The sequence below is a fragment of the Armigeres subalbatus genome, chromosome 1 (genome assembly GCF_024139115.2).
Source record: "Armigeres subalbatus isolate Guangzhou_Male chromosome 1, GZ_Asu_2, whole genome shotgun sequence".
Taxonomy (NCBI): Eukaryota; Metazoa; Arthropoda; class Insecta; order Diptera; family Culicidae; genus Armigeres; species Armigeres subalbatus.
The window spans coordinates 295,960,782-295,976,907 of NC_085139.1; the positions used below are offsets into that span (position 1 = coordinate 295,960,782).

The 16,126-nt window shown below is 43.8% G+C and overlaps 2 protein-coding genes across 2 annotated transcripts in view; one reads left to right on the top strand and one right to left on the bottom strand.

Moving 5' to 3' along the window:
- The window catches only part of LOC134207765 (programmed cell death protein 4), a 47,854-nt gene extending 31,967 nt beyond the window's left edge, over positions 1 to 15,887 (bottom strand). The window contains exons 1-4 of the mRNA XM_062683637.1: positions 14,921 to 15,887; positions 1,390 to 2,123; positions 386 to 768; positions 27 to 277 (exon numbers count right to left, since the gene is read on the bottom strand). Coding sequence (XP_062539621.1) covers positions 27 to 277; positions 386 to 768; positions 1,390 to 2,110 — 1,355 coding nt within the window. The 5' untranslated portion in view covers positions 2,111 to 2,123; positions 14,921 to 15,887. The remainder of the gene's footprint in view (positions 1 to 26; positions 278 to 385; positions 769 to 1,389; positions 2,124 to 14,920) is intronic.
- LOC134207480 (uncharacterized) lies at positions 3,865 to 4,650 on the top strand. Its single transcript, XM_062683194.1, has one exon. The coding sequence runs from the start codon at positions 3,865 to 3,867 to the stop codon at positions 4,648 to 4,650; it is 786 nt and encodes a 261-aa protein (XP_062539178.1).
- Positions 15,888 to 16,126: the final 239 nt, after the last annotated feature.

Here is a 16,126-nt window from a genome sequence, read left to right on the forward strand (position 1 = left end):
TAATAAAACAACGCTTTCTCACTTACCTCGAGGGCAAATCCTTGATGACGGCATCGCTGAGGAACCCGGCCCGCTGGCAGCGCTGTACGAATCGATCCAGGATCGAATAAGCAAGCGGAATGTCCAGCACGATGTCGGCCATATCGTCGTAGACCCGGCGGAAGCCCTGCTCCATCTGGTCCGGGCTGACGATGCAGGTGTTGTCCAGCGATTGGAAGAGCATACAGATGGCTTCCTCCGTTTGCTCATTGAGGGCTTCCAGCGTCATTACGATGGCCTATCCATAAAACAAACAGGAAGAAAACTTCAGATTAGTCCAGGAACGCACAAGAGTCGTCGATCGATGGGGTGGTGGCGGCGGGACGGGTTCCTCCTTCCTCATTACCTCGTAAATCAGCTCATGGTGGAAGTGAATCACCTCGAGCTCCTTGATTGAGCGTTGCGCTTCCTCGAGATCACGCGACAGCAGGTACTCCTTCAGCAGGATGGCCATCTGCCGGGTCAGGGTTTGGACGGGTCGCAGAGCGCCGCCGACGCCCCACACGTCATCCAGGTGGCCCCAGCCCTGGTGCTGCGACAGCAGCGAACACGCCCGGATCAGGGCCTCCCGGGCTTGCGGGCACAGCCCCTCCCGGTCGATATCGTAAGCGTACTTTGGTGGGACGCAATCGTCCGCGACGGCACGGGCAATGAAGTTGCCGAGGATGTGCGGCGCTTCCGGTGTGTCCAGGATCAGGTCCGTCATGTTGTCCAGCAGCATGTCGAAACCTGTGCGAGGGGAAGACAGAGGAAAGCGGGACAGACACATAGCGGTTATTTTCGGGAGTCTAAAAGAAGTTTTAAGGGACAGATATTCAGATGAAAACCCTCTGATTATGAATGAAATTCAAAGAAGTTCACATGAGATTTATATTCGCTAAAACACAAACTTCAATTGATATTAAAAAAATCAGTTAAAATTCCATTTAGGATTCGTTGTAAGAAATTCTACTTTATTTCTTAAACAATTCCTTGTTATTCTTGTTATTCTCTAGGCATTCCCGGAAACTTTCAAAAAATTTCAAACAGAAACGATAATACAGAAGTTTTGTGTAAATTTTCTGCATAGTTTCTTAAACAGAAAGCCTTCAGCATTTTTGAAGAATTCAAAGGGTGACAAAATCTATCGGACAATCACATTAATTAGCTTCTCATCTCCGAGAGTTGTTTATTGATTACCAATCGCCACATGTCACTGTTTATCAAAACAATTCCCCGCTTCCTTCCTTATCAACCGTCGCGGTCTTGGTGCGATAACGAAATGGTTTCAATTTGTTTATTAGTCGGGGCCCAAAATAAAATGTGTTCACGGGAGATAACGCCCCGCTATGTTGGAAGAAACTTTCTTACCTGCGCAAATATCTTTGCTGGTGACTGTGCGTCCGTACAGGTCGGAGATCAACACCGAGGTCATCTCCCGCTGGGACTGTTTGTGCTCGAAGGCCATCTCGACGGCAATCTTGGAGAGCAGCGGTCGTCGTTCGCCGGTGATGAACTCGTCTAGGCTTTCGGCCACCTCGTGGGTGTCCCCGTGCTCGTAATACTCCAGGAAGATGGGTTCGACCTTTTTCTGGAACTCTTCGTCCGTTAGCTCCAGGACGACCTCCTTGAGCTCGAAGTTGTGGTGACTGTTGTACGCATCCAGGTCGAAGTTGGGATCGTTCTGGTCGTCCTCGTCCACTTCCTGATAGATTTCCGAGCCGGGTTTACCCCAGACACCCTTGCCCCCGGCTCCGCCCTTCTTTGGTAGACCACGGCCGTAACCGTTGCGCGATCGTCGACTGTTCTTCCATTTTCTGTGCGGAGCGACGAAGTTGGGCGTTCCGGCGACTCCCAGCACGCCGTCCTTGCTGTTGGAGCGGGACAGTTTGCGTACCCGCTTCTTAAGCCGCTCGTCCAGCACGGGGAGGGGCTTTTTCATGAGACCATTGCTGCCGGGTGAGCCAACGCTGGCGGTTGCCCCCTGAGGGCTCCCGACCGGACTCATCGAGTCCTCATTGTGGTGTCCGTTTTTCTCTCGGACACCGTTTGCAACGGCGTGGTTTCCGTTCAGAGGTTTCTCGATATCCATGGTGTTGGCGGTCCTGCGGTGTGTGAAAGTTAAATGGTTATAATCGGAACTGTGTCTGAATTAGGTTGCAAAAAGTTAGTCAATAGGACGGTTAACACTCTTACTAATCTATGAATGTTGTCGGAATTCTCATAATTTCTTTTTGCCTTTCTCGTATACAAAGTATACGTAAAGGCTATAGGATCACTCCAAAACCAAACTTTTGATAGAAGGCTCGGAGACCCATAGTGTTATATACCAATCGACTCAGTTCAACGAATTGAGGTGATGTCTGTATGTGTGTGTGTGTGTGTGTGTGTGTGTGTGTGTGTGTGTGTGTGTGTGTGTGTGTGTGTGTGTGTGTGTGTGTGTGTGTACAAAAATGTGAGACACACTTTGTACGAACGCACGACAAACGACCGAAAACTTTCGAACCGGCGAAAATTACGAGCGGATTTCAGAACGCAGCAGGCCAAATAAGGTAGACAAATTCCTTTCTTGTGGACTGTATAATAATAGGTGTTTATTTTCCGGTTGTTACATACAAACTGAAACTTTTTCTTCTCTCTCTAGTGCTTATTCCAGCGGATGCTGAACGTCAAAAAACTGTCTTGAAATTGGGGAACAAGTCTCTGATCAACGAGGGGGTAGGACGCGTAAACACACTTTTTGGTACTTAGCTTTATTCGATTTGCTCGCAGTTGCAGTCGACGCGGATTGCGGTCTAGTTGTTTGCTATTGAAAATTGGCCCGATCGGTCATTGCGTTTCAAAGTTATTGAAAAAACATTGTTTTTCTGCCAAGGGTCCCCCATTGGGAAAAAAATTTCAAAAACGAAAAAACTTTTTTTTAAAAAGATTGCTGCAATGCATTCAAATGACCGCAAATGCATATGAATTCAGGCTTTTGCTGAGAATTGTCAATTTTAAAACGGGAATTCTATTTGGAAATGGTCGCAAAACTTCATTCCGATAGTTTTGAATTTCTCGTAGACTAAATTTTACTTAAATCACTAAAAACAATTGAAGGCATATACTGCCCACCGGCACCATACACTGCTCCATGATGACGGGGCACCCACCAAGAATCCGAAGTCCAACGTTCCCATTCGCACGGAAGCAGGGGTAAACCTATCACCAAGTCCATCAGATCCGTCCCAATCCAGTATGACGGTGCAGAAGAAGCCGCTTCCGGCGGACCCGCCTGTGTCTACCACCTGTTCATCGAATTTCGCGCAGTCTACCAAGACAGTACTGCTGCTTACCGCGGTTGTACAGGTGTTTGATAAGAAGAGCCAGCCGTGTTCATGCCGCGTCCTATTGGACAGTGGCTCGCAGGTAAATTTCGTGACGGAGGAGTTGATCAATCGCCTGGGTCTGCCGAAGAAACCAGCGAAGGTGACGGTGAGGTAGGTGACGCTGAAAATTCAATCCCGCGTATCCAATTTCCACGCAACCCTCGAGTGTCTAGTTACACCGAAAGTGACAGGCACAATCCCATCATCCAAAATAAATGTCTCTCATTACGACATTCCCTATGGCGTGGTGCTAGCGGATCCCGAGTTCCACACGCCAGATAAAGTGGACATGCTGATAGGTGCCGAATTATTCTTCGTAATTTTGAAGCCCAGTCAACTGAATCTATCAGACAACCTACCGATGCTGCGAGATAATCACTTTGGGTGGATCGTAACGGGTGTTACCATCGATTCCCAAAAGGTCAACGTTTCCGTTCAATAATCCTATCACGCCACAGTGGATGACATCAAGCGAAAGATGCAGCAGTTCTGGCAAATAGAGGAAGTTCCGGACGTTCCTAAATTTTCTATCGAAGAATTGGCATGCGAAGCCCACTTTTTGTCCTATCAACGGGATGAGAGTGGCAGGTTTATCGTGAGACTTCCATTCAAAGAAAATTCTGACCAGCTAGACGATTGTCGCGCTCTAGCACTGAAGCGGTTTTTATTGTTGGAGAAGCGGCTCATCCGCAACCCCGATCTACAATCGCAGTATGTGGAATTCCTCCGGGAGTACGAAGCTCTTGGACACTGCCATGAAGTAAATGAAGACGACGATCCATCGAACCAACTAGCGTACTACATGCCGCACCATGCTGTCCCATCAAGTACCACAGTGAAATGCCGAGTTGTGTTCGACGCTAGTGCCAAATCATCTTTAGCGGAGCTGTCCCTGAACGATGTGCTGCAAGTCGGACCTGTGGTACAGAATGAGCTACATTTCATCGTTCTACGTTTCCGAAAGTTCAAAATAGCATTTTCCGGAGACATATCTAAAATGTATCACCAGGTAATACATGCGAAGAAAGATCAACGATTCCTATTCATCTTCTGGAGACCTCACCCGTCGCAACCGCTGCGGGTCTTGGAATTGTGTACCGTTACATACGGTACAGCATCGGCACCGTTTCTGGCCACACGGTGCTTGGTGCAACTAGTTGAAGAAGACGGCAAAGCTTTCCCAATCGCTTCGCGCATCGTAAAGGAAGAAACATACATGGACGACATACTTTCCGGTGCGGATTCGGTGGTGGATGCCAAGTGAAACCATTCCCAGAGCGAGGAGGAATTCCCATTCATAAGTATTGCTCGAAGAGGTCTTTTCACGAGACATTTAAAACAGCTGATTTTATCGTCAATTGACAGTTCTTCTATGAAAGTGACAGCTTCGGGGTTGCGGGCCTGTTCAGCGGTCGTAAACAAGTGCAGTCTCGGCAGTGTCACATGAAAAGGCCTATTCTCGAGAATTTCTCGAGCACATTCCGGAAGAAGATCGTGAGAAAACAGCCCAAATAGAAGAGCGAGGAGTGAACGAAGCCATTAAGGTACTCAGCTTACTTTGGGATCCGAGTGCTGATACACTAGTGCTGTCCAATGAGCAGCTCGAAGTAGCTCGAAGTTGTTCCCGTCCTGCTCGTTCTTTTTTGTCAACAAATGGGCATGAGCAGGACAGGGAGAAACTTCGAGCTACTTCAAGCTCTCATTGGACAGCACTACTGTTTATCGCCAACCATTCCAAATCCCTAACAGCGGCCGGCCAGCAACGTGTGACAAAGAGAGATGTATTCGGTTCGGAGATTGTCAAATTCTTCGACCCCCTCGGGTTGGTGTCACCTGTCATCGTATTGGCGAATCTCCTGGCTCAACAATTGTGGTAGCTCAAGATCGGGTGGGACGATCCAGTCGACCGAACTCCAAAAATCCCAAGCCGGCATCTGACAGTCGCCAAGTTTCGTCGGTCAACTGAAGTCATCATACATGTAATCCAACTCATTCATTTGGCGGATGAAATAAAGCGAGTGATTGCCAACGAACCATGTAAGAGACTCGCAAACCTTCGTCCTATTTACTTCGATGGATTACTTCGTGTGGGAGGTCGTTTAGATCATTCCCTACTACCATTTGAAGGACGTCATCGGTATACTTATTATTTAGTGCTTGCAAAACCTCCACTTTTTGGTTCAGAGTAAGCGAATTTCGAAATGATTTTCTCAGTTTTTCCGCTTTTCTATATACAATCTAATGGAATCATTCTTTCCTATTGTAGCGAACAAATACAATCTAACTTCCTTTTTTTGGCAACACTGTTGTGCCGAGTAAACAAACCAAGTATATGCGGTCCAACTTGTTTTCGAATATTCTATCCAGGCTTGTAAAATGTCATCTGCATGTCATTTGACTAATTTGTTAATAACTTTCTTTAGAAATAAAATTCACATCATAATTTTAGATGTACTCATAACGCTTGAGTAGTGCTATATTTTTGTTCAAGGGTACATTGCTCTAAATATAACATCTAAGGCTGGAGAGTGGAAACTCTCCAAAATGTCACGTGTCATTTGACATAATGTCATTTGAATGACATTTTGCCTCCCACGCCCCAGATTACATATTTACAGCAATGTCTTGTTAGACAAAGTTGTAGGCACATTTATGCGCTATAAGTTCGACATACATCCAGAATCAATAGCTAACTTCTGAAAAAAGTTTTGGAAAAATTATACAAACGAATGCAAATGACATTTTACAACACTGATTCTATCGTTATCTCCGAAGTGTAATTCGCGAAACGGCAATCTGAAGTCACAGAAAATCCCCCCGCATCCGACCGGACAAAATGCGGCCACCGAATCACGTCACCTGACCTTAAGGAGCCATTCCAAATCAACGCAGAAACGCGAGCTGAACATAGAGCACACTGAAAACCAAAACTACCCAAAAGTGGGTTGTTTGCACTCAAAACCGTGGTTTGGGCCAATAACCCAAATTTGAGTAAAATGACTTTTCTGGCACTAGGTAGTTTGCCTTTAATCCCATGTAAATAATTTACCCAAAGCTGAGTTTAATTCATCCAAAGCGGACCTTAATCAACCCAAAATAGAGAATATTGAATTTACTCAAATTTGGGTTATTGGGCTGAGCAACTTCGGTGAGGTGTTTGCATCTTGCTCTAGTTTTGATAGCAATCATGGGAAAGAAAGGGAAAACTACTCAATTTTGGGTAAATTTTTTCTGCGATATTCTCATCAGTGCGTATATTGAACTCAAAGTTTGGGTTGATTTATCTGTCCGTGCACAACGATGACGCCATCCCACGGCGAGCGAAAAGCCCCTGTATGGATACACCGGCGTCTACCACCACATCGATATCAACACCCCAACAATCGACAACCTACCTTACTGGCAGCATCAGCGACAACAGAAATACGGATAATGGAATCGCAGTGAGTAAAGCTATCAGTACACTGTTTGTCATAATGACAAATGTTTGTCAAGTCAGCCTGATATCCATGTCGATTTCTAATCGGTTTGGTAGATGTCCGGATCAACTTGACAAATATTTGTCATTATGACAAACAGTGGACTGAGGGCTTAACCAAAACTGCAAAACGAAGAAGAAGAAGATGACATCACCGACGAAATGCCAACTCTAACTCCGAGCATAACAATCCATCCGCCAAAGGAAAAAAAGGTTCGTGTTCCTCCAATTTTAATTATTGGGCAATCAACGAGACAGCTGCGAGAGCTGATGTGCAAATTCAACATACCGCAAACCAAAACGGGTGTTCAACTATTCTGTGCGGGAGAGCAAGCGTACCACGACGTTATGGAAGCGTTGAAGAAAAAGAAAACATTCAGTACCATACCTACACACCCGCTACGGAAAAGTCGATTAAAGTTGTGCTATCGGGTCTCGCGATATACGATATTGCTGAGTTGAAAACAGAGCTTATTGCGCACGGTGTCTTAACAACCGAAGTTAGACTGTTCTCGCGTAAGATAGTTGGTCTGGAGGAAAGCGCGCTATTGCTACTCGACTTCGTGAAAGGAACCGTAAAGCTGTCGGAGTTGCGATAGGTGAAAGCTCTCTTCAACGTAATAGTAAACTGGCCTTACTTCGAACGACGACCCAAAGATGCCGTCCAATGTCACCGGTGTCAACGTTTTGGGCACGGAATGCGGAACTGTAATCTTCGTTCGTCATGCGTCAAATGTGGTGAACAGCGTCCCTTAACTGAGGGCAGACTTCCTAAAAAAGCGGAATTGGAGCGCGCTGATAAAAATGAGACACGTAAGTCGATCAAATGTGGTCAGTAGTGGTAGTGGTCAACATACTGCAAACTTGCGCGGCTATCCCAGCCGTAAGAGCTACATAGAAAAGTTGTCCCGAATGCGTGCCGAGCGCAAAACCGCTTCTTTTGCCCCTGGCCCACAACGTCCTCCCCCACAGGTCTCACCAACAATTCTACCACCCCACCGGCGGGCAGCTCTTTCGCTGAAGCTGAGAGGTCAATCAATTGACAAGAACGGTCTTTTTTCTATGTCCGAATTTCTTTCTCTAGCGAGAGAAATGTTTGATCGCTTGGTAAAATGTCAAACTAAACAACTACTTCTAGCTCTTTTCGAGCTAACGACCAAGTATGTCTATAATGTCTAATTTAGGCTGCTTGCGTCTGATCAATTGGAACGGACGCTCCGACAAGAAGCTTGAACTTTTTGATTTTTTGGAACTGCACAATGTTCCGTAACCGAAACCTGGCTACAGCCAAAACATGCCTTTATTCATCCGAAATTTACTTGAATTCGAGTCGACCGACAATCGAATATTGCAGATAGGGGTAAATGTGTACTGATCGCTGTTCGTTAAGGTATCAAATTCTCTGAGCTGCATGTTTCGACCAAGATTATTGAAACTGTGGGAATCTCGATTGACACACCGGAGGGTAACATACACATAATAGCGGCCTATTTTCCTGGAGCAAAACGTCGTTCGATTTGGACACAATTCCGTCGAGACCTCTCTACAATAACAAGAAGAGAAGAACCTTTTTTCGTTGTGGGTGATCTGAATGCACGCCACCGTCACTGGAACTGCTTGAAAGCCAACAGAGCAGGAGCAATACTATGCCAGGAAGCGGAAATTCGTATTTTTTTCATACATTTCCCAGACCCCTTCACTTTTAAACCGACTGGCCGTGGTCGACCATCCACCCTGGATCTAGCTCTCTCCAACAACCTGTTAGACATGACCAAACCGATCACCTTAAACGAACTGTCTTCGGATCACCTCCCAGTAATGTTCAATATTAGTGTCACCATTTGTGACACTAGCAAAGTAAAAATTCCGATGCTATGCACGAGCTAACTGGCCACGTTTCCACCGCGAGGTTAACTCTAAACTGAACCTGCTAGAACCAGCAGTTGCGGCTCTAACTAGTGAGACTGAGATAGATGTTGCAATCGAGCTCATTTCTTCGACAATTCTGGAGGCAGAAGCTCGATCCCTGAAGTGCAACAACGAAACTGCGGCAATTCCACAGAGCACCCGAAGATTGATAGCGCTACGAAATAAACGTTGGCTCCAATGGTACAGAGGAAGGGATCGCATCTATCGGGGTATAGTCACATCACTGAACCGCCGGATCTGAGAGGAGTCTGATCAAGCTAAATTTTGCAAATTTAAAGAAACGCTGCGCACGCTTAACGACGACCGTGACACACTCTGGAGAATCACCAAAGCTCTACGCAAATCCACCAAGTACAGCCCACCATTACGACAAGGAAACAATATTATCGCATCATCCACGGAAAAGCCCAACAACTGGCCATGAGTTTTGCACAGGCTCATCGCAACCAACTGGAAGATGATCCAGATACTGTCGCTGCAGTGCACGAGTCGATCATACACATTGACCAAACACATGGCGATGATGGTCACCTGTGGTTGATTCATCCCAAGGAAGTCGCACAAATCATTCGAAGACTCAAGTCCAAAAAGTCTCCCGGTCAGGGTAATATTAGAAACTGCTTACTCAAGAATTTACCTCGGAAGGCCCACATTGTTCTAGCGAAAATCTTTTCCGCTTGTCTTCGGTTAAGCTATTTCCCGTCGAAATGGAAACACGCAGTAGTTGTTGCAATCCCGAAACCTAACAAAGACCCAACAATCTCCCCAAATTATAGACCCATAAGCTTGCTACTCAGTCTGAGTAAACTTTTGGAGTGGATAATCCTGAAACGCATTGAGCAACACCTGGAGAACTATCGGATTAGTCCTAATAAGCAGTTTAGCTTTTAAAAAGCACATTCAACTAACCACCAACTAGTCCGGCTTGTACGAACGAATTTTGCACGAGGAAAATCTTCAGGCATGGTGCTTCTTGATGTGGAGAAAGCCTACGACTCTGTGTGGTAAGAAGCTATATTACATAAGATGGTCCTAGGTAATTTTCCCCCGTTTTTTCCGAAAGGAATTCGCTCCTTCCTGTCAAACCGCTCCTACTGTGTCTCGGTAAATGGGCACACATCTGATCGAAACGAAGTTCCATTCGGTATCCCACAAGGAGCTGTCTTAAGTCCTACGCTCTACAATATCTTCACCGCTGATCTTGTGATGATTGACGATGTCAAATATTTCCTTTTTGCTAAAGATACCGGTTTCATCGCGTCGGATTCCGACCCATCCATTGTAGTAGCGAAACTACAAGAAGTTCAAAATGCAATCGAAAGCTACCAGAAAAAGTGGAAGATAAAAACGAATGCCGGCAAATCGCAGGCTATTTTCTTCACTCACCAGCGAAGCCCGCAAAAACTTCCGCAAAGCGAAATATCCGTTTGGGGTCTCCCAGTTCCATGGTCGGATGAGGTTCGATGCCTAGGACTATCAATGTACCAGAAGCTAACCTTCGCTACCCACATAAAGCACAGGCTGAGTAAATGCTACAAATTCATCAGAGTGCTCTATCCGCTCATTAACCGACGTTCACATTTGGACGACAACTCCAAGATCCTGCTGTATGAGACTGTCTCCAAGCCATCTCTAACCCAAGATTTTTTTTTATGTACAGGTTATCCGACTTCGTCAGTAGATGGGAATAACCAGCGCGGGGGGGGGGAACATACATTTTTAGTGCAAAACGTAAACAAACGAGCATAAATTCCATACAAAAATCCAAGATGGCTGAGTTGGGGATATTGACAAGTCGGATAACCTGTACATAAAAAAATCTTGCTCTAACCTACGGCTTCCCAATATGGTATAGCTGCGCCGCTAGCCATAGGAATAAAATTCAAGTGAAGCAGAACAGGATATTGAAGATGATCCTGAATTTGGATGAATTCCATCCCACCAATGACGTCCACAGAATCGCGAAGCTAGAACGAATCGACGATTGGATTGATGTATTTTGGACATCTGAATATATTTTGGACTTTTGGTTATAATTTACAATGTTATGAAAACTCATATGTGAATATGTACGTTATGTGGAAGATATTGATTTGGAAAATGTATTGGAGGTAACCACTTTCCCTTCGATAGGACTCGAACCCATGACCCTACAGTACGCTAGACTGGTGCTTTAACCAACTAAGCTACGAAGGACCTCCGTCGGCCTTCGCAACCTAGCGGCTACTGAACGAGCTCGAGATTCCCAAATTGGACGCATAGTCAAATCACTCGCAATCCATTTCTCAAGCCAATACTTCTACATGTGTATTGTACACGTCCACATTAGAGGAGCGTGAGTATTTAGAATGTCTGGCGGCTATACGCATTCTTAATGCTAGGTTGCGAAGGCCGACGGAGGCCCTTCGTAGCTTAGTTGGTTAAAGCACCAGTCTAGCGTACTGTAGGGTCATGGGTTCGAGTCCCATCGAAGGGAAAGTGGTTACTTCCAATACATTTTCCAAATCAATATCTTCCACATAACGTACATATTCACATATGAGTTTTCATAACATTGTAAATTAACGTCCAAGTCGGGTGGTTTAATCCCCGGAAATAGGCAATTACCTTTGATTGAACTTTTGGTTATATTTTGCGAGTTTTTCGACATAGCTTTCTTCAAATAAATAGGAATCATGTGCCTCTTAAGCCTTTTTCATTATCACATTTCTTTTATGTAACAAAATAAACAAAATATAGCCAAAAGTCCAAAATATATTCAGATGTCTAAAATACCATCGTTACCCTTTACTTCCGAAATTTTGGATGGGATGTGCTACTTCCGCAAACTCGTTGCTATGGCGTCTGTCAAAGTCTGTGATATTAGGGTATAGAATATTAGAATTAAAAATTTTCCTTTAGCTATCCCAACACTTATGCTACGTTTAGACAAGGCAAGTGAATTGAGCAAGTCGCTTGAATCGAACGCGAACTGAAAGTGTAAACACCTTAATTCAATTCACTTGAACGAAAAGAAAGTTGAACATGTTCAACTTTTGGCAAGTCAATTGAATTCAACTGAGTTGTTCAATTCACTTGCCCTGTCAAAACGTAGCATTAATGCTATTTCAAGTTTTTTTTTTTTTACTTTTTCCTTAAATCGCCAAAACTGTAGATTGAACCAGACCAGTAACTTTCAATATTATTTGAACTATATAATAGCTGTTGAAAGGAGTTCCATAACTCAGCTCAAAACTATTCTTGTAACCGAATAATGTTAAAACAAGAAAATAAACTAAACAATCTAACCTGCTTTTAATATAAACACCAGATATTCGCGATAATGAAGGTACCTTTACTTACTCTTATGGCAAAAACTTATTGCTATCTGTCAGACAGGGATTGAACTTATCATTTCATTATCATTTAGTATTCAGCCAATAACTCATTCCAGAGGCGGAATTCCGAAAAGTGTTGTATGGCGGACTTCTAGCGCTGGTTCCCCTCTACAACTTTGTCTAAGGGTACATTGCTCTATGTCTAATATTCACAGCGGGAAACGCTAGTATCATTTGATATACTAAATGATAATAACACTTATTATCATTTAGTATATTGAGTGATCCTAGCGTTTCACGCTGTTAATATTAGACAAAGAGCAATGTCCCCTTAGACAAAGTTGTAGAGGGGAATCAGCGCTAGAAGTCCGCTATACAACACTTTTCGGAACTCCGCCTCTGGAGTGAGTTATTGGCTGAATACTAAATGATAATGAAATGATAAGTTCAATCATTGCTGTCAGACTGTGCGTGAAACATGGCCGCCAATCATCCATTCTTGTTCCTCCACAGTAGAATCCCATAAGACTGTCAGACTGTGCGTGAAGAATTTATCATCGTAGACGCGAATTATGAAAATCTTTTGTTTACGCCATAGCTATATCCTCGAAACGCGATTTTTAATGAATTCGGTTACATTGCATAATCCGTCGATAAAAACATAACTTTTTTTCTTTAATCATTATCATTGCCTAGAATGTAATTGTGTAATTAAAATGGATTTATCCACGTATGGGCCTTTCTCGTATGTTATAAAAATAGTATTTTGGGCCCATAGTCCGATATGGCCAATTATCAATAGGAAGCAATAGGAAAGGGTTCCGCGTCTAGCAAATCGATTAAGGATAAGTGCCTAAACAGTTTTTGCTACGTGTTTTGCGTACACACATGCACACACAGACATCACTTCAATTCTAGCTGAGTCGATCGATATATAACACTATGGGTCTCCGGGCCTTCTATAAAAAGTTCATTTTTGAAGCGATCATATACAGTGACCGGCATAATAAAAAGCCCACTCGCCGTTTTTCATACAAAAAAAAAAATCGTTTTGGTATTACCGCGATAATTTTTTACCCTATGAATCAATATGGTCGAAACTTAGGTGTGGTAAAATTCAAGTTATATCTGAGCTCTGGTCAAATTTTCAGCAAAATTGGTTCACACGCAATCGAGATCTAGATCTCCAAAGTTGACCATTTTGTATGAAAAACGGCAAGTGGGCTTTTTAATATGCAGGTCACTGTAGGCTTTACGTATACTTTGTATACGAGAAAAGCAAAACTAAGAGAATTCGATTTTGGTAACCTAAATGTACCAAACGAGTTGCCAAAATCGAATGGGTTCTGTATTCCGAACACCGCTGTAACTGTCAATCACTAAGTTGGTTGCAGCGTCGCACTCTAGATCGATTTCAGTTCGAGGTTGATGTTTTTGCCTTTCTCGTATACTAAGTATACGTAAAGGCTATAATTTCACTCCAAAACCAAACTTTTGATAGAAGGCTCGGAGACCCATAGTGTTATATACCAATCGACTCAGCTCGACGAATTGAGGTGATGTCTGTTTGTGTGTATGTATGTATGTGTGTGTGTATGTGTGTATGTGTACAAATTTTGTAGACACACTTTTTGGAACTTAGCATTACCCGATTTACTCGCAACAAGTTGCATTCGACGGGGAATGCGGTCCCATTGTTTGCTATTGAAAATTGACCTGATCGGACATTGCATTTCGGAATTATTGAAAAATCATTGTTTTTTCCCAAGGGTCCCCCCTTGGAAAAAAAATTTCAAAATCGAAAAAAAAATTCAAGAATGGTGGGAATGCATAGTAATTAATGCAAAAACATGCAAAATGATAGAAAATATGCGATCTATCCCCCTAAAGTGCTTTTTTGACCTTTCCTATGTGATTTTTTCAGTACATTTTACGATGCACGAGAAAGGCATCATCGCCGCTAGGTGGATTAATCTGGGTTTTTCAGAACACTTCAACTTTCCAAGCGTTATGTTCTATCTTTTACACACATAAACACAGCTGATCCCAAGAAGTATCGATTAGTCAGGAAATCTTGCAAATCGGTCCATCCGTTCGTGAGTTAGGGGAACTGTTCCGTTTCCATCTCACTGAACATATATTCACCTCATCGCAAAACAAAGAAATACAGCACTAATCTCGTCGCTTCTTTTTGCCAACACGCGTGAAAAAAAATCACAAAATAAAAAACAAACCAAATTCTATTTTTTTTTTGTGTCTTTATTAAGGAGACTTTCAGCCCGAGGCTGGCTCGTCTCCGATTACCAAATTCTTTTTCTTTGCTTTGTTTTTGATGCGACGGAAATAGGAGCTATGGGATAAAGTGCCGAGCCGTTCCCCTATATTGCCTCAAAGAAAGAAATGTAAACTTATTTTTTTATATAGAGAAGATAGAAAAGAAGAAGAAATAAAATAGATAGATAGACAAGCTATAACTCTTGGGATGACTTATTGGTTTTTTTTATTATATCTAATTCACTAAAAGGCACAAACACCACTAGGTGGATTAATCAAGGTTTTTCTTACTCCTGCTTCATTACTTTCAATCAAAAATAATGCTGAAATTTGACAGAACAAGTATAAAGTGTATAGACGTTCAAGTCAAACGACTTACTTCGCTTTCTTAATCTGATCTTATCTCGTATAAAATATTTTAATCAAATTTTGATCTATCTCCTATTATACTACACTTATCTATTAAATAACTTTCTGCAAAAACATATATTCAGAGATACATGCAAGTCCAATACAACTCTCCCATTGCTGCTTACCGGTTAAAAACAATGTCGGAACGTAGAAACGTCTGAGGGGGATTTTCTCACTCACGCACACCGGGAAGATTCCTCCGACACCCAACTGCACTATTTTTCAGGCTATTTTCGGATGATTCTGGTCCCGCCGCGTTCCGTTTTCGATCCCTTTCGGCTTTTCACATTCACTTGGGGACACTAAACCCAATGTTTTCTTCTCTCCAAAGTACCGACAGGCTTTTTTCTTTATTCAATATGCACAAAACAAAATGTCCTCCGGCCTTGAATTCTCAGCTAAGGCCGGCTGCCAAATAGCGTTAGAATCGAATCTTCCCAAAATCTAATCCTTAATTTGCCTTATCGCTATCAACTAATTCTCCCACGGTAATCGCTCCAGAACTTTTTCCTTGTCCTAAACACCGGTTTTACGCAATTCAACCCTAATCTCCGCACTTTACACCAAAGTTTCAAAATCACCAACCGAAAGTCAGAAACGTTCCACCTTTTTCACCGTCCGATTCGAGAATCTCCGTCCGTCTGGCTGATAGATTTTCGTAAAAAAAAATACTGCCTACTGCGTAATTTCACACACGCGTTTTCCTTCTCTCGCCAACCGACTGGCACTCCCGTACGGGTGAGCAACAGAGACAGAGCGACAGATATCGGCCGAATTCAATGTGAATAAAAATATTCAGCGGAGGAGATACTGCACGCAGAAAAGCAAACACGAGAAGCCGTAAACCGTCGACAACCCGACTGTGCGGGAGCACAACGCGTCAAAACACACGCACGATTTCGGAGAGCAAAACACGGCGATCCGCTGGCGGCGACGATGATGATGATTGGTCACTGCACTTGATTTTGATAAAAACACTCCAATTCCACACACGGGGGGTTATCAACACGGATCACAAAAAGACGTCCAACTCGCTCGACTGTTGCCGATGGATTGAAATCGAAGCGAACCAGACACGGGAAAGGATATGCTGCCTGCAGGGCCAGTCCCAGTCACACCACCAGCTGCTGCGTCGCTTGCATCAGATTCCGTTCCGTTCCGTGCGGTGCGGAGACACACCTCTACTTGCGCAACGGTGCTGCTTTGTATGGCGATACGGTGCGAGAGAGTGTGTTTGTGCGCGCGCGTTGTTTTGATTGAGTCACCCGATCGAAGTAGGCGCAAAAGTGGGTGGTGGGTGTGTGAAGAAGGTCGCTTGTGTGCGTGCTGCA